Raw genomic sequence first — 23,459 nt, forward strand, 5'->3', positions numbered from 1 at the left:
CCGCCATTGACCCTCACTGATAGGGTCAGGATCACTGGGTCTATGGCCACAGAGTGTGTATGATCAGACTGGATACTGTATGCAAAGTGTCACGTGTGTGTGTGTGTGTGTGTGTGTGTGTGTCCTACAGTACCTGGCCAAGCAGCTGGACGTTCTCAGGGACATGAATGAGCAGCATGCTAAGGTGTATGAGCAGCTGGACGGGACAGCCAGAGAACTGGAGCTCACCAACCACACACTGGTGCTGGACAGCAAGACCTCGCAAAACAAGATAGAGAGGTGAGAGAAACACACACACACACACACACACACACACACATTACGTACACAGACACACATTCACTCTCTCTCTCTCTCACCCTCACACATATAAACACACACACACACATTACGTACACAGACACACATACACTCTCTCTCACCCTCACACATATAACACACACACACACACACACACACACACACACACACACACACACACACACACACACACACACACACACACACACACATTACGTACACAGACACACATACACTCTCTCTCACCCTCACACATATAAACACACACACACACACACACACACACATACTCTCTCTCTTTCTTTTTCTCTCTCTCTCTGTCTCTCTCTCTCACACACACACACACACACACTTTCTCCTTCTCTGTCTCCCTCTTCCTCTCTCTCCCGACATGAACCTTACCCCCTCGCCCCTGGTGGTGCTAGGTTGACGGGGACCATCGATGGTCTGCAGGCCCAGGTGGAGACTCTTTCTGGGCACGTGGAGCAGCTTCGCTCCCTGGAGCAGCTCCGGGTCCGCAGGGAGAAGAGGGAACGCCGCAAGACCATCCACTCCTTCCCCTGCCTGAGGGAGCTCTGCACGGCACCCAGGTCTGGGCCCCACCCCCAAGCACCAGCCACTCCCTGAGTCATATACTGTACCGCTCATTTAACCAGGAAAACAAATATCCAATATCTAATATCAAATATAACAAAGAGTCCTGGATCACTGATCCAGAATTTCCCCTCAGGGATCAATGAAGTACTACCTACCTACCCGATACTCTGTGTCAATGAACTACCTTTAGACACATTTATTTATTCGGACAGCTCTATCATGAAACCCCTCGGTAACCTATATCTATAATCTATAGTTATAAATAGAATAGAATATAGAATATAAAATAGATTTGAGCTTTTAACAATTCAAAAATACTAATGAAATGAGCACCCAAGTGTGTGCAGTGTACTTTACATCTGTGTGTGTGTGTGTGTGTGTCAGGTATGAGGACGGCTTCGTGGTGGGCCGGGCCGAGAGTTTCTCTCAGGAGTTGAAGCGCCAGCCGCTGGAGGAGGAGAACGAGCGTCTGAGAGAGGCGGTGTCATCCCTGCGCTCTGCCGTGAGGTCAGAGAGGGGGCGGCGCGAGGGGGCGGAGAGAGAGTGCCACGTCCTTCTGGGGGAGTTCTCTCGCCTGGAGACGCGCGTGCAGGTAGGAGGGAGCCAATAGAATTACAGAGTAATGTTTGGTGACGACAACCGCTTCCCCCCCTCTCTGGGGGAATATTGACCGGGAGCAACAGGCGGAGACGCCAACCATTTGACCGTTTGACCGCCGTTTCTGCCGACAGGGTGCCGAGAGCTGCCAGGCGCGGGTGCGCGAGCTGGAGGCGGAGCTACAGGAGCTGCAGCAGCTGCGGCGCGCCCGGACCCTCCTCTTGAGCGGCGAGGACGACGGCGTGGGGTTCGCCCAGACGCTCATGAACAGCACGCCTGAGACGGACACCCTGGAGGGGGAGGCGGCGGAGGAGGCCGGCGGCGGCGTGAGGGAGGGGGCCGACGGCGGGCGGGGCGGGGCCGCCGGCGGGGAGCCCTTACCGGCCTCCAGCCCCGTGAGGAAGAGCTGCAGCGACACGGCGCTCAACGCCATCGTGGCCCGCGATGCCTCGGGCCGGAGGCGGGGCAGCTACGCCCTCCACGCCAACAGCGTGCGTAAGCGGGGGATGTCCATCCTGCGCGAGGTGGACGAGCAGTACCACGCCCTGCTGGAGAAGTACGAGGAGCTTCTGGGGAAGTGCCGGCGCCACGAGGAGAGCCTGTGCCACGCCGGGGTGCAGACCTCCAGGCCCGTCTCCAGAGACCCCTCCATGAGAGACTGCGCCGCCGGCCCCACTCCGGCGCCCCCGCCCACCCCCACCCAGTCGCCCTCCACCCCCGAGGCCATCGAGACCATCAGCAAGCAGGTGGAGGCCGTGGACAAGCGCCTGGGGCAGAACACTCCAGAGTACAAGGCCCTCTTCAAGGAGATCTTCTCCCGTATCCAGAAGACCAAGACTGACATCAAAACCACCAAAGCCACCAAAGCTAGCAAGCCTGGCAAGTCGGGGGGCAAGTCCAGTAAACAGTAGCGGTTATTATGGGGTGGATGTAGAGTATAGAGTGCTCATCTTCATGCTCAGCGCTTTATATTATTAGGGTCAACTCCTTGTGTATATCTGAGACTCACACACACTTCTTCAGGCACACACACTTCTTCCATTCAGGTTCAGGGTTGTGATGGATTCATTAACTGGAATGAAAACTGCAGGAAAGCAGAATTCACTATTCAATCAATCTGAATCAGAAGAGATACAATTCAAAAGCTATTCAAAGATATTCAAAACATTTCAAATGAATTCTTTTAATTCATAAATTAATACAATAATGTCGCTTAAACTATTATCTATCATTAGTTCTCTTTCCTTAGCAGAATTGACCCCAACCCTCTAGGTACCAACCAACCAACCAACCAGCCAGTATTGTTACCACAGCTCATGTACATCCTCCACTGTTACAGTAACTGCTTTGGGCGCCTGCCTCAGTCAGATGTTACATACCCGTCATTTTCAGCTGCCTTCTTCTGCTACCGAAGTCACAGGTGGAACGGTCACTGAAAACAGTTTAGAGAGATTACTTTTAAACTCTCCCTCTCAGATATGGATTGAACAAATGCTCAAAACTTCACTTGCATTAAAAAAAGTTGTTTCTCCTAATTCTCTGCCTCAAAAACTATCTCAGAATTCTCCATCAGATGAACTGGAAGAAAGGACTCCTCTCGTGGAGGGCAAATGTCAAAGGTCAGGTAGTTCTGTTCTTGGCCTACTGCGCTTAGACCCTGCCTCAACTCAACCTCTATCTGAACTATGGACTTGCCAATAAAATGTATGTCTGACATGGAAAATCCAAGCCTTTTACCCAGAGGACATTGCCACAGTCTTGCACTGTTCTGTATGTGTTCCGTGTGACCTTGGGTACTGTGTTTATACTCTACAGAAGCTTCCATCTGGGGGGTCCATAAGTCCAGACATCTGCCAGTGCATAATGTTTATGGGTTTAAACAGGGATCAAAGTTGTTGACTCCTGAGGACCGTTGTTCCAGTTTATCAAGCTTACATGGTAGACCTATGAATAGAAAAAAGAGTGCCCTTCCACTGTGAGAAATATCAGTGTCAGTGTCATCATTCAAACTTCTTAATGCCAAAACATTCAAAATCTTTTATTTAGTTAAAACCGTGCATCATGTAGGAGGGGGAGGGAGGGGTGCTCAACGCTGGTCATGTGAAGGAAAATGGAAGACAGCGTGGCTTTATAGTGAGCAATAACTGAAGCAGTACCATCAAAACACTGGGGGAGTCTGTGAAGATGGAAATTGAGTTTGCCGAATGTTGCTTTTGCTCTAAAATGTATTTCCAGTCTTTGATATTTTAGGCCTTGATTGAATGTGATTGGCTGAAAGAATGCTATAGCCCACTAACGTGCGCTGAAGCTGCTGCCTAGCTGCCTACTGAAAACATGCACCAGACAATCCACACAGATTGTTGTCTTTCTGTTTTCAGGGCATTATAAACAACCCCTGCTACTAATGTTGATTGATGAACGCTGGTAACACAGAGCTGTTGCTTGGTCAAATGTGAAATGTACATTTTTAAAGTATCTTTTTGTATATTATTTAACCATACAGTATGTAAGCATTTTAGGTTGCTGGGGAAACATGCAGATTATCTCACTCACCACAAAAATGAAAATGAAAAATAGTAACTGATTGTAACGGAAACAATCTGGTCTTTAAGACAACACTGTTCCAGACACAGTGGATGATCATATAAGTATCACAAGTGTTACTAACCAGGAATTAATCTGTTCTCAGCCACCTCTCCAACTTGAAATTAAACTAACAATCCTATACATAGCATTTCATAATACACCTTGTATTGACAAGCAAAACATAGTTCAGTATCACAGAGCATTTTTATAATGAATGTTGCTATTATATTACTTAGTAGTAATTATACTATCAAATACTAACATTATAATTAAGTAATTATTACCTACATATCTTAATATGACAGGAAGGAGATCTAGATCTCCTTCCTGTCTACACATCTATGAGTCATATAATAACTTTTCAAGGTCTTAAACTCAACTCAAGCTTCAAACCTAACCTATAGCCTACAGTGATTCAGCATTTGTGATGGTGAGTTTTGGTGAGGGTAAAAGCTCTAGAATGGAATAACATAGTGCCATGTTTCTGGACATCCTAAGAGGAGTCTTCTCTCAGGGTCAATCAATGGTTGGCGAGTGAAGGAAATATGATGTACTGACAAACTATCATAGCAATGTTCACTCTATATGTCCTGCTGAACTTTGGTGTGAAGTAGGGTTCACAATACCTTTTACTCCAGTACAGTAGACTACCTGATACAAGTAATCAATAAGATGTGGATGTTGCGTTCAGTTCTTGAATTATAGTGCTAGGCTGGAACAAAAGGACAAGGGGTTTTCAGGACAAGAGGTGAATAACACTGTGTCATAGCAATGGCAAAAAGGAAGGATACTTAATATGGTGGAGGAAACAATGCCAAAATAGAGCCTTCTGTGTGTCAGTCTTGTGAAGGCTCAGTAGAGTTCTGTACTGTAATGTCTTACCTATTGCACTTGAAAATGTCTCTGCAGCCTCATTCCTAGCATATTTATACTTGGATGATGGATATTAACTTAGTCTTACTTGTCTATTTATTCATCTATGTGTGTGAACATTGTTTATAATTATCTGCTTTGGTGCCTATATGTGTATTATTAACATGTTCTTAGAACCAGTCATTGTTGGTTGTATTTATTTATGCTTTTACCTTTTATCATGCGGTTTAAGATTGTATTCCTTGTTAGTTTTCCGCCTCATAGGGTTTGTCATAGCAAGTCATGTTTTGGTCATCAGTGAACCATTCTTGTGTTGACATCTTTATGACTAACTCTCATGAGCTCCTTGCTATTAAAGCATAGAAACAACGCCTCTTTGTTGTTATTGCATTGTTTCTTACATTAATTTATTTCTAAATAAAGGATGAACGATTTGTTGCTGCGTAATATTATTACGCATATTATCTGCAGTGCTGTGTGCACACACCCGTGATCTGAGGAGTGCATTCTACATCTTTCCGCCAGGGGGCGTCACAACTCTAGAAGTCTTTCAACTTTAGAAGTTCCGACCGTTCTTACGGGCCAGAATCATACCGATGCGAGACTAATTTACTGATATGATAACGAGCTGCTAGACAACTATGTGGTATGCCCGTACCACCGTGTAACACCCTCAAATAAATTGAATTCTGGATCAGGTAGGACTACATAAGTCAATATTAATGATAGTCCAGCTAAAACGGCTCTTTACTTTCAGAATAGTCGGATATCCAACTTTATGCGGCAACTGGCTAGCAATCATGGAGGCTAGGCTAAGCTAAACCGTTAGCAACTGCAATTGAGCCATATTAGTCGGATGCCGCATTGGGCTCGTGCTGCAACGGCTATGACTTTACCAAAATATTGTGTAGTTTTAAATCAAATACAGTTATAGTACAATCACAGCATGGTGGTTGGAAATGCTTTTATTCTCGGAATTCCCGTTTGTGATCATGTAGACCGCGTGGCCTAATGGATAAGGCGTCTGACTTCGGATCAGAAGATTGAGGGTTCGAGTCCCTTCGTGGTCGGTTTTTTGTGATAATGGTCCATGAGCTTATACTGCACTTTGTTTGCACCTCCAAACCATTGGCATAATAGGCGAGTAGCGCATGATGTCACTGTTGGGAAAATAATGTTTTATTCTAATGGTGAAACTGCGTTTTCCACGAACGGTAGTCGGCGCATGTTACACGTATAACTTTAATTGTTAATTCATAAATGCCTAGGGAGATTGCTCACTAAAAACGTTAAGCAATGTTACACCGCATATCTAACTACCGACTTGAATAATTACAGAAATACTTGCAGTAATGTACTCTATAATCCCATTTGAGGAAGATAAGGTATGGGAGCAGAGTGGCGCAGCGGAAGCGTGCTGGGCCCATAACCCAGAGGTCGATGGATCGAAACCATCCTCTGCTAGTTTTGGGGGTTCCAATTTTCCTCTCTTGTATGTCAATTCAGACATTTTTTTCATCCACAAGTTAGAAATATTGCAATAGTCAAGATTTCGATGTAGTCGAATCATAACAAACACACATAAACTCTAACAAGTCTTGTGAGCCAATAGTATTATGACTCCTGATCACTCCCGCCTCCCAACGTGTTGTTTTTTTCCTTCAAATATAATGCCTACTGCTATTTGTATGTTTCTATGTACATTCATTTTGGAGAGTTATAAAAGATCAAAATAAACTACTACTACACAGTGGTGTCAACATCGTAATACTATTTGCTCACTAGCCTTGTTATCGGTGGGAACCAGACACCTCAGACAGGGGTAAACAAAACATTCATTTGGACCCTTCAATCATCAATAAATGTATAATTGCAGTTTTATTTTAAACGATGAGTCTACATCAAAACATTGACTATTGCACCTTTAAAATTCATTCATCAATTAAAAATACATTATTTAGGCATGTGCATTCCTTTAATGTACAGAATGCAAATACAGAGTGCCCTCATGTGTCAAAAAGTCTAACAAATGTCCATGCCTCAGTCAAAATCCACTCTTCTGGACAGCTTGGTTGCTGAATTAATCTTTTTCTGTTGAAGTCTCTCCTTGTTTCTTCTTTCCAACCTGAATAACACAAAACAAATTCAGATTATAGGCTACATCTGGCACACACGAGACTCTAGTGTTGGCTTTTGGCGTTCTTCTTCTGTTGCTCTGCGTTGTGTATTTTTTTTGTAAGCCTTGATAAGAGTTGCAGAACCGTCTGATTATGAACCACGATGTTAATAGCCTTCTTGTTGTAATAGTCATTGATGAAATCACCCAACACGGGATTGCAAGCAGCGTTAGATGATAGATTTATTGGACAAGGATACAATCACATGGAACACTCGGATGTTTCCCTAGTCTCTCTCTCTCCCTGCTTCTCTGCTGGCTGCGGCTGTGGCGCGAAGTCAAGGCCTTAGACTTCCCTCCCCGCATGGTGTTATCAGCGTGTCTGCCTGCTGGGAGCAGCGAATCTGTCCACCCGAGTTGCCTACCGTTTCCAAATCGAAGTCTCAAGATTTGGTTGAGATGTTAAATAGTGCTCTCTTGGCCCACCCCCCACGCCTAGGCCTGCCCGTTTATGGCCTAGTGAAGCTAGATTGGTGGTGGAGTGACCATACAGATGTGTCCCCTGTCACCCTAACATAATGTCTTAATCACCACTGGTTGTCAGTCTGGGTTGTGTCTGTTTATAGTGTCCCATAGAGATGTACCATTGATACCCCAGAGGAGAGGCCCCCCTTGTGGCCTAAGTGTGACCTCTTGACACCCACTACCCCGAACGGCCACAGCAGCAGCAGCAGCATCAGCTGTCTCCCTCACTCTATCGACTACACAGTGTCCACATGAAAACAAACAAACACATGAAATCAAATACATAGCAGTAATAATCTGTAGATGTAAGAGACATTTCTCCCTAGATTCTTCACTAGTCTTGATCCCCCAGATCTTCATTGCAGTAAGCTTTGAAAGGAAGGAACTAATCGAGGAGCAAGACAAGGAGAAGTAACTACCTGGATGCTCTGAGGGCAATATCCTCTGCTGATGGCTCGTGTGGCTTCCGGCTGGCCTCTGCTATGATGTCAGAGATCTTCTTTATGCAGTCTCCAAGGTTACGGTGCTGGTTCCTGCTCAGCTCTGATGTCACCAGCAACTCACCAGCCTTGTTAATGCGATTCTTATTCTGTGAGGGGGAAATGAACAGAGAAGTGAGCCACAAAAAAATTGTCATGAAAGTGAGGCAGCACAAGGGCTTCTTCTTCGTTTGGGTAGGTTGGTTGATTCATCCTCTTCCCCCAAGCTCAGGGCCGAGGGACTATCCTTTTACCACCCCGAGGTGAGGGCGTCACCCAGGCTATATATCCGGGTACACCTCCAGGAGCCACGTCACCGTTTTGTCATCCACAACCGTCAGGCCACGCATTCCGTCGGTTGTCCGATATATCAGACAGTCCTGGATGACGTGGTCTGCGGTTTGTTCCTCAGCGCCACACTCGCACGCCGCACAGGATGCCAAGCCCCATCTGTGCATCGATGAGCGGAAGTGTCCGACGCCGGTTCAGAGACGATTAAGCCTCACCCACGCCAGTCTGGGTAAGTCCATCCCGGTAGGGGAAGGACCAGCAGCCGGAAATAAATCACGGAGTCTGGATGTGTTCGCCTCCCACTCCGCACGCCAGGTGTAGTGCGCCCATCCTGCCTCGCTGATGTTAAGATCTCTGCATTGCTGCAGGAGATCCAATGCGGCAGGCACAAAAGGGTGTATCGACTTGAGGCGCCGGGAAGGCTCCACTGTTGCAGCAAGCCTGTTGTGGAGCAGGTGGTTAGGCTCCACAGCCTGGCAGGCGAGATGTGCTGTGGTTCCTGTGTGGCGGAGGCCAGCGGGCTGGATGCCTGCAAGGATGGGAAGGTTGTCCACAGGAGTCAGACACAGGCATCCTGTCACAATGCGCAAGGCTTCGTTGATAGGCAGATTGATGGGGCGGGTGTGAGCGCTGCGGCACCGCACCGGTGCGTCTAGGGCTGCCGTACGCAATGTTTTTGTGCCGGCGACCCCAGCCTGATCGGACCAGTCGCCTTATCAATGCCACATGAGCTGTTAACTTCTTGCGCAGTAGGCAAAAGAGCTGTGCGCACATCCAACCTTAGTAGGCCAGGTGCTGGATCTTAGAGTACATACTTTTAGAGAGGAAAGATCCGCACACTGATATCTCCCGGTTCACTATTGGAAAAAAGCAACGTCCACGGCCAAACTTCTTGCGCAGTGACTCGAGGTGTCGACGGAACGTGACCGACCTGTCCAATGCATGGCAGGAGTGTTCCATCAATGTGTATTCTGAGCTTGCATTTGGCTTCCTTGTGGTTAAGGTGGAAGGCCGCTGACACCGTCTTTGCCTTGCTGAGCTTCAATCTCCATTTCCGGAGGTATGCCGCTAGTGCCTGCATGTCCTGGCCCAGGGTATCCCACATGGCCTGCCAGTCTCCAGCGGAGAACACCAGCGCAAGGTCGTCTGCGTAGGCATACTTCCTGGAGACTGTGATCGGCAGGTCGTAGGTGTAGATGTTATAAAGGAGGGGGGCAAGGACAGATCCCTGGGGGACACTGTTCTTAAGGCGTCACAACCTGCTTCCGCTACCGGTCGTGAGGGTAAAGCTGTGGACAAGCTCCATGATCATGCATGTGCCTTTCCAGCTTGCAGGTGAGGCCGCGGTGCCATACGGTGTCGTAGGCAGCTGTCAGGTCTATAAAGATGGCTCCGGCCTTCTTTTTGGCCAAAAAGCTGTCCTCGATGTCTCAAGTCATCAGTGACTTGATCTATGGTTGATCTCTCATGTCGGAACCCGGCCTGCTCCTGTGGTAGCAGTGGGTCGATGATTGACGCGGGCGTAGATGCGGCGCTCGAGGATCTTGAAGGGGATACATAGCAAAGAGATGGGGCGGTAACTCTTGGGGTCTCCTTCAGGCTTGTTCGGCTTAGGGATCGCAACAACTAGGGCTATTCTCCAAATTTTGGGGGAGTTGGCGCAAGCAGGAAGAGAGGAACGCTCTTAACTAGGACTTCAGGGAAGGCGCGGCATGGAGTATAAGCTCCAGGCAGATAGAATCAGGCCCCGGAACTTTCCCTGGCTTTACATGCTGGAGGGCAGCAGCGAACTCCTCATGTGTGAATTCACCTGAGATGTTACCGCTGCTAAGAGTTGTGGCCTTCCAGAGGTCAGACACTTCTTTTGCCACAAGATGTGACGATTTGCCCTCTTATGTCCCACTTTTCACAAATTGTGATACAATTTTGTTTGCAGAGATGGAGCAGTGACAGGGGGCGTGTCTGGACCTAACAGTGAGGTTGTTAAAGGGCACTTCACCAATTAGTATGAAGCCTTGTATCATTCCAAAATGTGCAGTATGTTACAAATACTGTAATGTGGTTTTCCTTCCCTCAGTGTTTCCTGGGGCTATTTTCTCACTTTCAAAAAAACAAAAAACTCTACAAATGATCAAATGGAGCACGAGGCCTGTACTTTTCCTACAGAAAGCAATAATGGAAAGAACTATATAGCTAGGTGTTTGACTAACCAAGGTATATACGGTATTATTGTTATTGTTAGCATGATGTATTACAGAATGTGTCAAGAATTAAGTAAACCAGACTTACGTTTAGTATGATGTTCTGTTTAACATCGTCTGGTATCCATTCTGCTGTGTGTATGTGGAACCGGACCTCTGCCTTGCTGCTGACTGTAAACAGACACAGTCAGGCAGTCAGTGCACACTAGCATCATTAATGAAAGACACTGCTAAACTGTGCATTAGGTTGCCCTACAATATTATATAGTGTAAGTAATTTGGTGTCACCTTTATTAACATGCTGACCGCCGGGGCCACTGCTGCGGCTGTAAGATACTGTCAAACGATCTGGTTCCAAAAAAGATAAATTAAAATGTTAATCCACGCAGATGATATTACAGAGATAAAACATGATCTTGAATGGATTTGGATTCCTATTGTAAATTTGTATGATAGTTTGTGTTACTTTGTTGTGTTTTGATGATGTGCATTTCCCCTCCGGGGATCAATAGAGAACTACTACTAGGCTACTACTTCTACTACTTCTAGTAGGCTACTACAATCATTGTCTTCAACAAAAAATGCGTCTTGGTTTGCTAGATAGATAGCCTTCTTACCTACTGGAATTGTCACCTGTCCATCCTGTAGCAGAGGAGAGAAACAAAAGGACAATTCTAGTCATACTATTTATCTAATTCGGTGTTTTATTTAGTATTAAAACACCCCTACGTATGCTGGGATATGGAGTTTTTCTAGCATGTGTTTACTGACCTGTGCGTTATCTCCTGCTTTGTTGCCATACCCAACACTTTGATGAAGGCAGTGTCCGTTTCTTGTGCACCCAGGAGCAAAGTTTCTATGTGAGGTAATCGTCTGGTTTATCCATCGATGTATTAAAAGAGGGCTTATCCCTGAACATTTGAAAAGCAAATAACAACACTGTGACATGGAGGTCGCCATCTTGGATCTGTTCTTCTACGATCTGCTGATTTGCTGTGGCTATTAGCGGCATCATTACGACAGCTTTGAAAATGCAAGGCAACAACGGTAACGTTGAACACCCTAGCAACAAATGTGAATATTGAAGTATAAGGAAGGGGGGAAAAAATTAGGTTCTACCGAGATTTGAACTCGGATCGCTGGATTCAGAGTCCAGAGTGCTAACCATTACACCATAGAACCGATGCGGATTACGCACGAAGTGTCGTTATATGTAGAGTGAGTCATAGTACTGCCTTGGGCTCAAAGCAATCACAGTAACCGGGAAGCCCGCGGGCAGTTGAGTCGGGGCAATACCACACCAGAGGGAGTGTTGAACTCTCCGTTGGAAACCGTTTTGAAAAGGGCAGGCACATTCAAAACTACTTGGCAGGTGATTAGATGAACTATCTGGAAAAATGTAAGAAGGTCTATCACGCGCTAGTCTGGAATACACCACATACATGGGCATAGGGGCAGAGCCAGGGCCTATCTTTAAAATCCAGATGCATTTGAACAAAATGTCATCGGGAGTGTATAGTAAGGATTAAATGAAAAAACTGATCCACCCCATTAAATAAGAACAATTATTTAATGACAGTACAGTGCTGTTGTATTGACCATTAGGGCCTACATTGTATGTTCATTCAAAGCAATAACACCAAAAGTTAAAGGAGTAGTAAAGGGAAAATGCGTGTTTAGCCCTGTTTTAAGGTTACTTATGATCATATAAAATGGTTCAGATCAAAACTAGAACTTTTGAGAAAGTCTGATAATTGCTCTACCACCGTTTTGGTCATACAATGGATGTGGGTGGGCACCTTGAAAAATCATTCAAAAAACATGTTAAACTGTTGGTAGGGACATGTCCTGACCGTCCATACGCAAACCTACGCCCAGGTCCCACCCTAGCGGCCAGGTTTGATCCCTCCTGATACGCAGAACCACACATGCTGGAAGGACCACTCTAACTTTGCTTCCGAGACGACCCCAGCTCCACCACACAAAGGCCCGATAGGACAGGAATCTGTTACGCCTGAATAGAACCAAAAAATGCTGTTTAGAGTAGGCCTATGAAAAATGCTATATTTGCTAATGTGACAATAAATGCTTTTCTCTGTGAAATGTTTCATGATTTATCTCTGCAGATGAAAATATTTGTATGTGTTCAAAGAAATTTATGTTATAAACTGAGATATTTTCTAACTGTTACTTTATTGTAGTGTTTGTATGGAGCCTACACCTGTTGAAAGCATTGAAATGTCATGCCCACAGAAGTAATGCCCCGATAGCCTGAAAGCTTATTTTTCATCATAATGATAATTATTTAGAGGCACGTACCTGTGTACTGTTCGTAGGCGTATGCGGCCGTAATCAAAACGGTACATGTTTGCATGTACCCACTAGCTGTGCTCATTCAAACATACAGGTTATAAATCTGGGTGATATGTCATGCATGCAACATCTTCTGCTTCCATCAGTGATGTGACCTATCGCAAAATTGAAAAGGGTAAGTTTCCAGAAGTGTGACAGGAGTTATCAACTTATTATCGTTATTCTCTACAATACAGACTCGTCACAACAGAAGTTGGAGATCGAAATAACGTTAGCACTAGGTTTACCTGCCGAACTTCCTTGCAACACAGGTTCTCGCACTCTAGGCATTGTTTCACAATTCCCACATGTGCATGTAAAGAAAAACAAATGATTTATAAATTTATCAAGCTTTTTTTGACATTTCCAAGATCATGGTAGACCTTTCTTCTGTTCCTGTTTACTTTTTTACGTCCTCTCTGCTTTGGTGATTGGAAGGAATCAGGCTCCCTAACTATTTCATTTGGATCATGCCTGTTCTGATTTTGTTGTGACTGGTCATCAATTAGAGATTGTGGAGGAGTATTATTAAAATTTTTTATCCGGTCTCTGTAAGCTTTTGCTCGTTGACTGGCTGTTTTTGGAGCCATGTCACACCTAAACACAAAAATGTCACTTTATTTAATGAATAAATTAATGAATATATATCCTACTATATAAATATGATAAACAAATACATATTTATATTATTTCTTTCAAGATGCTATTAAGCATGAAATCATAATAAATGTATGTGGCGTCATCACCATCACAACGTGTCATCACCATCACAACTTGTGATGTGATGGTGATGACCGTGATGGTGATGATTTTTTTTTTTAAATTTTCCCTCCAAAACAAGCAGCTAATTAGAAACTGGCTGTCAAATAGCTAGTTACATATGATGTACACTGAATTACATATAAAACATAATTCACATTCTTTAAATATACAGAACTATCACGTATATGGTAATGACGCCTAATAAGTGTACAAGCCTAACACAAAGAATGGTTAGATTTGCTTACTTCTCTTGACAGTGATGAAAATGGCCTTTTTAGAGAAATGTCTTGGGTTAACCTGATCCTGTTAGCTGTTTTTTTTATTATGATGTTGACCCCTGAGTGTGGCTGTCGGCCGGAGTCCTGGAAGAGAAGTGTCTCCCTTCCATAGACGTACATCCCATATGAGATAAGGGTGACATTCTTAGGGCTGGTACACTCTGTGCCCAACACCACTGTTGTGGTTAGAGATAGAGACCTGGGTGCCGAGGCGGCTTAGACTATCTTGGCTACAAGGCCATAAGCAACAGAAGAGACCAGAAAGACAGTCTTATCGGAGAAGAGACGAGGGGGGGAGGACACTCGACCCACATAAGAACTTTGCAACGAGACCAATGCTTTGATTTGGAGCCAGGCAGCCACAGGCAGGCAAGCTGACATTAGACTAGATGCCATCGTCTTTTGTATGCTATAAACCTCCTGTTATAAACAGCTTTTGATTGTCGCTCAAACATGTTTTTTTAATGATTTTTCACGCTGCCCACCCAGATCCATTGTATGACCAAAACGGTGATAGAGCAATTATCAGACTTTCTCATAAGTGCTAGTTTTGTCAACGTTTTGATCTGAACCATTGTATATGATAATAAGTAACCTTAAAACAGGGCTTAACATGATTTTTCCCTTTACTACTCCTTTAATACATGGCTAGGGCCTCATAACTTAACGTATCGCTATGCTGTTATTTTCTTGCATCGAGTCTGTGATTTCCATGGCAACGTTTACACCGCAGCGCTTTATGTTTACAACAGCTGTTTCGATAACAACAGGCGATGTAGGCTACTGTAGCCTAATTACAGTCAGCAGACGTTGATGCGAGCTATTTCGCAACCCATATTAAAATTTGTCGGTGGTATAGGCTAACAAGTGGTGGAAACAGGCTATTGTTTTTCTCTTGGCTACCTTAGGTGGATAAAGACTGAACTAGACGTGCAGTTTGATGAATTAAGTTATGTTATAACCAGCAGCACACCGGCAACTAGTGTTAACAAGGCCCATAGTAAGGAACGCAATCCCAAGCATGTTGCCAGGGAGAGAATGCTCGTAGAGTCGCTAAGGAACTACTTTCCGTTGAAGATGAAATCTAGCAGAAAGCTTAAGTGAGAGCAAATTAAAATTAAAAAGATGTAATGATTTTGTTTATTATAATGGTGTGTGTTGTATAATCGCAATAATACACTCGATGCCTGTTCTTTAACGTCATTAATGGTACGAGAGCACTGCGGCTTGCGCCGAGGTATGTACGCTGTACTCGAGTTAAAGAACAGCATCTCGTGTATTATTGCTTAATTTTAAAATGGCTTCCAGCCAATCAGAATCAAGAACCAGAACTAACCGTTGTATAAAGGCAATTCTACAACGGAGAGTTTGGATACTTTCTGATTCTGATTGGCTAGCAGCCGTGGTAAAATACTCTGTAACCCACGGCTGCGACCGCATAACAATTAGTATTAATGCGCCGTCAATCTCATTGACCAGGCCATTGATAAAATCAAGCGGTAGGCTATGTTTTGCATAGCAACCACTCGCAGCAACTTCGCCTTTTTCGTATCCTATTACAATAACGCACTCATCAGTTCGACTCCAACACTTCCACACCCCTACCAGCAAAAACGAGTGCTCTGCAGAACTGTTTTAATAACTGCACCATGGCTGGAGATATTAGAATAAACGTGAACCACCCGAATTATGCCTTATGCCTTATGTGAACAAGGCCAACCCAAATAGGCGAGATAGCCTATGTTGCCTGGCAACCATTTAATTCAGAACTATAGCCTATCGCAGAAGATTTTGTAAATACTAAAATGATAAGAATGATCAGTAAATAAATGATTGAATGTTACTACTGAGTGTTTTTTGTGAATATATATATATTCCGCTATCGCGTCGGGCCTAACAACGCCCCGTAGCTGTGATAAAATCCCCTGTAACCCACTGCCTCGAGTGGTCAATTGCTTAATTTAACACTAGCTGGTCCACAAAGTAAACAGCTAGTTAGTGGCGCTGCCTAATAACTTCCAAACTGGTTATGCTAGAAGACAGTTATAGTGTTCCCGAGTAAATGTTAAGCTTTTTGCTACCTTAACTTTTTTTGACTGCCTGTCACAATATGGTCAGCCCTCCAGTCATAAACAACGTTCCCAGCTGGGTAGAATAATTAAGATAGCTTTAGATGGACGGAAAAGTTCGTTTTTTGCGAACAGTAAGCTATTGTTACTTAACGTAGCTAGCTAAAGATATTTGCCCCAAAATCATTTTCCAACCTGTTTCGTTTATGATAAACAAGCAGAGGCACTATCAAAGTGCAGCAGTGCATTCACAGTTCAAAAACCTTTTGTAAACATTGTAGCAAGGTGCATCCTAGAATGCCAACACAAAACGTTTGCAGCGTATCAAATGAGTTTGTGCTGCAGCTGTCTAGAAAATGCAGCCACAAGCTACATAGCCAGCTGATTGTGCAGCGGAGTGATACTAAAAGTCCCTGCCTCTTGTCCAATCAAATTATTTGCTCACAGCCCAAGGCTGCATCCTTTCCCCTCTACTCTTCTCCCTGTACATGAACAGCTGTACCTCCAGTAACCAGTCTGTCAAGCTCCTGAAGTTTGCGGATGACACCACCCTTATTGGGCCAAAGACAAGGCTAGACTTCAGCCAGCGTATCATCCGCTCTGATGAGAGGGTGATTAGCTTCAACCTGCCATCCAGGGCCCTGAGATGAGCAAGAAAGATTGTGGTCCCCCACCCTGGTCACAATTTCTTTGAGCCACTCCACTCCGGCAGGAGGCTGCAGTCCAATAGGACCAAAACCTTTTGCCACAAAAGTAGCTTCTTTCTGACAGCTGTTAGCCCGTGTTCTGATGCTGTGTTCACACCGGGCGCAAATTTTTCCTGCGGCGCGGCGAGTTTACATAGAAAGTCAATACAATTCGAACTGGGCGGGCACGAGCGGCGCGAATCGCCGAACTCGGCGGCGCGGCGGCCAGGATTCGCCGTGCGGCGACATTCGCAAAAGTTAAATTTTTTGATCTTTCTGTGGCGGATTCGCGCGGCGACCCATTGATCCCGCGGCGAGATTGGGCAAACTTGCAATTCGCCGCGCCCGGTGTGAACACAGCATAAAGGCCGTTTCAGACGAGGAACGATATCCGCGCATTGTAATTCATTTTCAATGAGAGGGGCGAGCGGCCCGTTTCAGACGAGGAACGATATCCGCGCATTGTAATTCATTTTCAATGAGAGGGGCGAGCGGACAATTTGGGAGCCGCGACAATCTGGGGCGGAGCCAAGCGGGCGCGACCCCGTGAAATTGTCGCGCGCGTGCTTGTTTCCGCAGGCGGAATATCGCTCCACGTCTGAAACGGCCTTTAACTCTGCGGTATTACTTGCGCGGGACCTTCGATTGTTCCTGGGATCTCACTGCACATACATAGACATACTGTGGAGAAAAGAGTTCACCCCAGATGGGACTCGAACCCACAATCCCTGGCTTAGGAGGCCAGTGCCTTATCCATTAGGCCACTGGGGCTTGATGCGAAGAGAGAAATATGCGTTCATATAGCAGTAATGCACGGGAAAAGCGTATCTACATGCCACGTAATAATGTTCTTTCTACAAACTAGAAGAGCCAGTCAGGCTATATCCCTTCAGTGTCGGTGCTTTTTATAACAAGTGTACAGTGAACCTGTCGTCCCCCACCCATGATGATGCATGTCATCATCATGTAGGCTATGTTGAATTAAATCTAGCGCGGTCAGTAAACTCGACCAAATATCAAGAGGTGGACATCATTGGATTCCCGTTTGGTCATGTACAGTACAGATACAGTCACGTCTGATGCACAAGGACACATGCATACGGATCACTTTTCCTGTCTGGTGCCAAGCAGTTAGTTTGAGCACTTGCAAGCATTGTTTACACTGAGACAGCAGAAGACAATAGTTCAATTGTAGTAGCTTTGCTTGAGACCCTGCCTTACAGGTTGGCTCTTTCATTTCCTCAAAACAAATGACAAAACAATAAAACCATTCTTATGAGACAGATCACACAACAGACTGGGTTTACTCTGGCTTGTAGTCTTCTATGGTAGCCTACACACATAGCACGACATCAAGGATCAAGGAAGAAGTACAATTTATATTGTATAACAAACTCGCAAACAAACTTCAAGTTACACATTATTCACTATCATCTCTAGGTTGATCATCAAAATTATATAAATGTAGCCTATACGATTATTTTGCATATATTTGTACCTTTTTTACCATCTATTCTACTGTAGGTGGTTGCATCAGCAACTTTATAGTAGGTATTCATTAAAATGTGCATAATAAGCTATTAATGCAGGGTTATTGTTCCAATAATCTACAGTCTTCCTCTAATATGCAGTGTATCCAGTGAATCTGTTGAGAGTGCTGTTGTACTCCAAACACTCCAAAAACGTTACTTTGCTGAAATAAATGTAGATGAATTAAACATCACTCATGTCTTTATTGCTGAAATAACAGAGATTGTTGGCTTGATACAAGTGTCCATCTAAGAAGAAAACAACATTTGTGTTGTATATTCAGTGCGTAAACCATTGAGCATCCAAATCAGTTAATCCATGATTAAACTGGGTAACTTGATTTGAGGCAAGGTTCAGAATGGAAATATTTCAATCATGCAATGCTTTCCCTCTTTCTATAAACCCATTCAGATTCCATACATAGCCTACAGCTTCCTTTCTCTTATTTTAACTATTGTAATCTCATGTGGAACTCATGTCATACTCAAATCTCTACTTACCCGTTTTAATGAAGAAGAAGAATCCACCCACGACAACAAAATTAGCTGACATGACAGCGGTACTGATGATGTGTACTGTATATATAGAGACTGCAATCAAAATCCACATCCTAAATGATCTATCTATCTACCTATCTATTCTCTAATGTCCGTCCATCTGTCCATCTCATGGAGAACCTGGCACTGTATGAAGTTCATATGCAGCAGGTGTATTGCTTAGGGCCGCAGAAAGTGCTGTGTCCCGTGTGAAGTTGTTTGGATGAATGCTTCTCGAACTGAGGAAAAAAAAGTAGTTCAGCGCAGCAGGATATGGTCTGGTCTATTGCCACGTACCCACGGTCAACCCCATAAACCAAGGTGTGCTTTACATGCTACCAGGAGCAGGCTAGCTAGCTACAGATAGCCTACAGATAGCCTATATAGTACAAATATATGCAAAATAATCTTATACATTTTCATAATTTTGATGATCAACCTAGAGATGATAGTGAATAATCTGTAACTTGAAGTTTTTTGTGAGTTTGTTATATCCATTCCATTAGCATTCTAGCGTATTGTATGAATAAAGAAATGTCAAAATAGCCTACCTAACAAACAAAATGTTTGATATAGGCTACCAACCGAAACAAATAAAAATGAAATGATATGAAATGAAATGTAGTTATTATGCTTATCCTTCCACTGGATAATAAACAGGCCATGGTTTTACAGTTAAGATGGAGGGTAATCTAGCTAGCTAGCTACAGGCTATGCTCCAATGTTAGAAATGCTACAGACAACGCAGTATACCACCATCACAGAACCATGTATAATGACTGGGGCCTTCGTGAAGTAACCATTTAATTTGGTTTAGTTGTCTGTAGGTTAGAGTTTGGTTTAGTTGACTGTGGGCTATAATACATAGCCTACAAACCAACGCTCTTAAGACAGTGGAGGTTGCAGACTTCAGGAAAAACCCAGCCTCCCCCTCACCCAGAGCAGCCTCCCGGTCGCCACCGTGGACTCCTTCCGCTTCCTGGTCACCGTCAGCTCCCAGGACCTCAAATGGGAGCTAATGCTTTCTTTCCTACAACCTGCCTTCCCTCCAGGCCCTGCACGACTCCTGGGCCCTGAAGAGGGCTAAAAACATTGCAGGTGACCCCTCCTACCCTGGCCACAATCTCTTTGTACCACTCCCCTCCAGCAGGAGGCTGTGGTCCATCAGGGCCATGACCTCACTCCCTAGAGACAGCTTCTTCCCCACGGCCACCAGCCTCATCAACACGGCTCGTGTCCCCCTCTGACCCCCCACCCCTGACTCCATCACCGCTGAAATACTTGCGCAAGACAGCCAATTACACTGTACATAACACACACCGCACTCGCATATCAGGTCACACACACTGTATACATAAACTTAACACACACATTAGACTTTGCACACTCACTGTATCACTGTATATTGTTTTTATTTTTGCATTCGTATTTTGTACTGCTCCTGTCTTTGCACTGTCCAGTCTCATCCCTACACCCTGTCAAATGTTCATTCATACTTGCACCTTCCTCATGATTACATTTACATTTCTGATGAATTCCAGCTGGAACGCCCTCAGAGTATGTGCGCATTATTTATACCTCCGCGGTTCCACGCGTGTTCTATTAATACATCCATGGGTTCCACGCGCCTTTCAATTGACCTCGGAAGTCGGTAGATGATGTCATACCCGATTTGAACACGTCGGAAAACCAAGATGGACGCCACCAAGAAAACTTTATTTGTTGTGCTTGCTCTTTCGGAATACAGACAGCTACAGAACAAATATGAGGTCCAAATCAAAAACATGATAGAAGACGAAAAAAGGCGCAGAAGGTATATCTGTTTTCCAACGTATTTGAGTATTATGTAAAATAATGTTTAGGCTGCGTTTTATAATCGGTCATCCCAATACCTCCCTTAGCCCTAGCCCCTAGTTTTGGAGTGTCCTCGACTGGGTAGTGGCCCTTCAGAACGGAGCCACAAGGGATAGGGGTTGAAATCTTTAGTTTCCTTAAAAATGGGACACCACAATTTTATTAGTTGCCTGATTTTCTGTGTCCCTGGGACGTTACAGTATGATTAGCCTACTATTATAAATTGACACATCTGACCAAATTTCAGGACAGAACAAGACAGATTAATCACTTGTAGGCTACAGCCAGGAAGCATACACATCGGCTGTTAACGTTAGTCCTGCCCATAGAAATGCACTGATATTAGATGAGCAGAGCACAAAAAATGCTAGCCTACTGGATTTTTTTTTGGACTTCATACACTGGACATGGAATCAACTGTCACTTAAAAATCGTTGTTTACACAAAGTTCTATTGATTAGATTCAACATTGCACGTGCCGTAGCCTACAAGTTACTTACTGGAACATCAAAACACAATGAAATGCCGTTGACATCGTAAATAGCGATTCTTTTTTCTGAAATGCGTGTCATAACGATCCAATTAGGCCTACATGTTCCTTTGCATCTACATTAAACTAAGCTTTTCCACGGATTTGACACATTTTTAATAATTATTTGCGAAGATATTGGGCATTTCCCCCATGTTTTTTCACGGCACCGGCAGTTTCATATCACTGCCTCGGTTCGTAAAGCGTTGTGTGAGTTTTCATCTACCCCTCGGATAGGGCTCTTCAGAATATTTAACGTAGGCTATAATTTTAGTATTATATGAACGTATCATTTTTCCAATGTAATTTAATATTGGTGTCGTGGTAGATGGGATATGTATAATCTATACGTTTATGTGCTTACTGTTTCAATAAGAAAACGTCTTTAGAAGGACTTTAGCCAGATGAGCTGCTCAAATTAATTAGACATAAAATCAATAACCTATATAGGTCTGTAATTTTTAAATGTCATATATTCTTTACTTAAATACAGTTTTTCTCTGACTTAGGGCACTGATGTCCACTATGCTGCAGTCAACACAGCAAATCATCCTGAATACTGGAACACAGTGTGAGGTCATGCTGAACATGGATGACTACACTTTTGCACGCCATTTCCGAGTCACCAAGCCACAGTTTGAATATCTCCTGATGAAGTTGCAGGAGAACGGCTTAAAAAATAATGAACGTAGTCAAGGTCTACCAGTCTCTGTGACAGATAAGGTGCTGATGTTCCTGTGGTACATGACCAACCAAAAGAGCTTTAGGTTGATGTCTAACGAATTTGATGTGTCCCAGTCATCTGCACACACAATCATCTTAGAAGTGCTCAACATCATTTGTACAATGGGACCAACCTTCATCTCCTGGCCAAATTCTTGTGAGAAAGTAGTGTCTGCTGCTGCTTTCCACCGCCTCTGTGGTCTCAAAGGTGTCATCGGTGCAGTTGATGGGTGCCACATCAGAGTGCAGAGGCCACACATAAGAGGAGGCGACTACATGAACACAAAGTCATTCTACTCCATACTTCTTCAGGGGATTGTAGACGAGAGGGGCCGATTCATTGACATTTTTGCTGGACCACCAGGCAGGGTTCATGATGCCAGAATGTTGAGGGCCTCCAACTTCTACACAACATGGCAGGATAAGATGGGCGAGTACAGCTTGCTGGGAGACAGTGCCTACACTGGACAGAATTTCCCATTTGTAGTCACTCCTAAGCATGACAATGGGACTCTTACTGAAGTAGATCAGCTGCAGAACTCCAAGATCAGCCGTGGGAGGGTGGTTGTCAAGAAAGCGTTTGGAAGGATGAAGTGCAAGTGGAGGCGCCTTCGAGATCTGGAGAACACCCGGATTGATGCTGTGGTAATGACCACAATGGCAGCCTGTTTTCTACACAATATGTGCATTGGTGCTTCAGACATATGTGAGGAACACCCACATGGCTGTCCAAGGCAGGGAGATGAAAACGAGTAGACTATCCTGTATGTTAAGTGCTTCGTTTTACAGAAAACGCCATGCTATTAAATGCTTTACCCTATGTGAATTTCATGATTATGAAATATGCTATTTGAACAGATGTATTTTACTGTTGTAATTGACAACTATTGCATGTCAGGCTGCAACTGATGATTATTTTTATTAGGGATCAATCTGGTGATTATTTTCTCAATTAATTGATTGCTGCTGTTATAATTGTACATTCTTTGTGTACCAGTAAATAAGTATTTTCCTCAGCTGTTTCACCTTTTATTCATTGGCCACGGTGAAGTGATCATGGGGAAACATTCTCTGAATATCCAAACAATTTATTATCACAAAACAAAGAATCAGATACAATGTCCAAAAAGTGATATTGTGTGCAAAAAACATTTCAAGTAGTACACTAACAAAATGTCCTCAAATGGCACAGTTAACAGTTAACTGTGCAACAACTTCAGAATACTGTAACACATCACAGCTTGTCCTGAGAGCTTCAAATGAATTAATACAAAAATATAACTTTATCTTCGAACATTACTCCAAATGGCAACAGATTACAGTTTGTCTAACAATTTAGTCATCAGAGCCTCAAACCCCTGCTGAGCAGACTTAAGTTGCGCTAGAGTCTCCTCGTGACGCCGCCAACTGGCTTCTTCTGACTGTCGCAGGAATTGCATCATCTCATCATCCACCCTTCTATATTTACGAGGAGGCTCCATCTGTGTGGCAGTTGGTGTTGGTGCTGGGCTGGATGCAGTGTCAGTGAATGCCGTGACATTGCTACAATGCCCTAGTGCCTCAGGTCTGTGCACC

General features: G+C 44.2%; 3 protein-coding genes across 3 annotated transcripts in view; 2 read left to right on the plus strand and 1 right to left on the minus strand.

Annotated features, from left to right (window-relative positions):
• Positions 1 to 2,405, plus strand: part of LOC311323578 (cerebellar degeneration-related protein 2-like) — a gene marked incomplete at both ends in the record, with an annotated part of 9,012 nt that extends 6,607 nt beyond the window's left edge. Inside the window, 4 exons of the mRNA XM_084455830.1 lie at positions 131 to 279; positions 726 to 890; positions 1,282 to 1,489; positions 1,629 to 2,405. Of these exons, the coding sequence (XP_084311956.1) occupies positions 131 to 279; positions 726 to 890; positions 1,282 to 1,489; positions 1,629 to 2,405 (1,299 nt within the window). The remainder of the gene's footprint in view (positions 1 to 130; positions 280 to 725; positions 891 to 1,281; positions 1,490 to 1,628) is intronic.
• Positions 2,406 to 6,926: 4,521 nt separating this feature from the next.
• mrpl58 (mitochondrial ribosomal protein L58) lies at positions 6,927 to 11,550 on the minus strand. The gene is made up of 6 exons (XM_084456543.1): positions 11,337 to 11,550; positions 11,183 to 11,207; positions 10,854 to 10,913; positions 10,654 to 10,736; positions 8,014 to 8,183; positions 6,927 to 7,078 (listed from the first exon to the last, which is right to left on the minus strand). The coding sequence occupies exons 1-6, from the start codon at positions 11,523 to 11,525 to the stop codon at positions 6,994 to 6,996; spliced, it is 612 nt and encodes a 203-aa protein (XP_084312669.1). The 5' UTR covers positions 11,526 to 11,550; the 3' UTR covers positions 6,927 to 6,993.
• An 8,916-nt stretch (positions 11,551 to 20,466) lies between these two features.
• Positions 20,467 to 22,758, plus strand: LOC311324233 (uncharacterized protein). Its single transcript, XM_084456652.1, has 2 exons — positions 20,467 to 20,591; positions 21,671 to 22,758. The coding sequence occupies exons 1-2, from the start codon at positions 20,473 to 20,475 to the stop codon at positions 22,638 to 22,640; spliced, it is 1,089 nt and encodes a 362-aa protein (XP_084312778.1). The 5' UTR covers positions 20,467 to 20,472; the 3' UTR covers positions 22,641 to 22,758.
• Positions 22,759 to 23,459: the final 701 nt, after the last annotated feature.

This window comes from Borostomias antarcticus, assembly GCF_949987555.1.
Source record: "Borostomias antarcticus genome assembly, chromosome: 22".
Lineage (NCBI taxonomy): Eukaryota > Metazoa > Chordata > Actinopteri > Stomiiformes > Stomiidae > Borostomias > Borostomias antarcticus.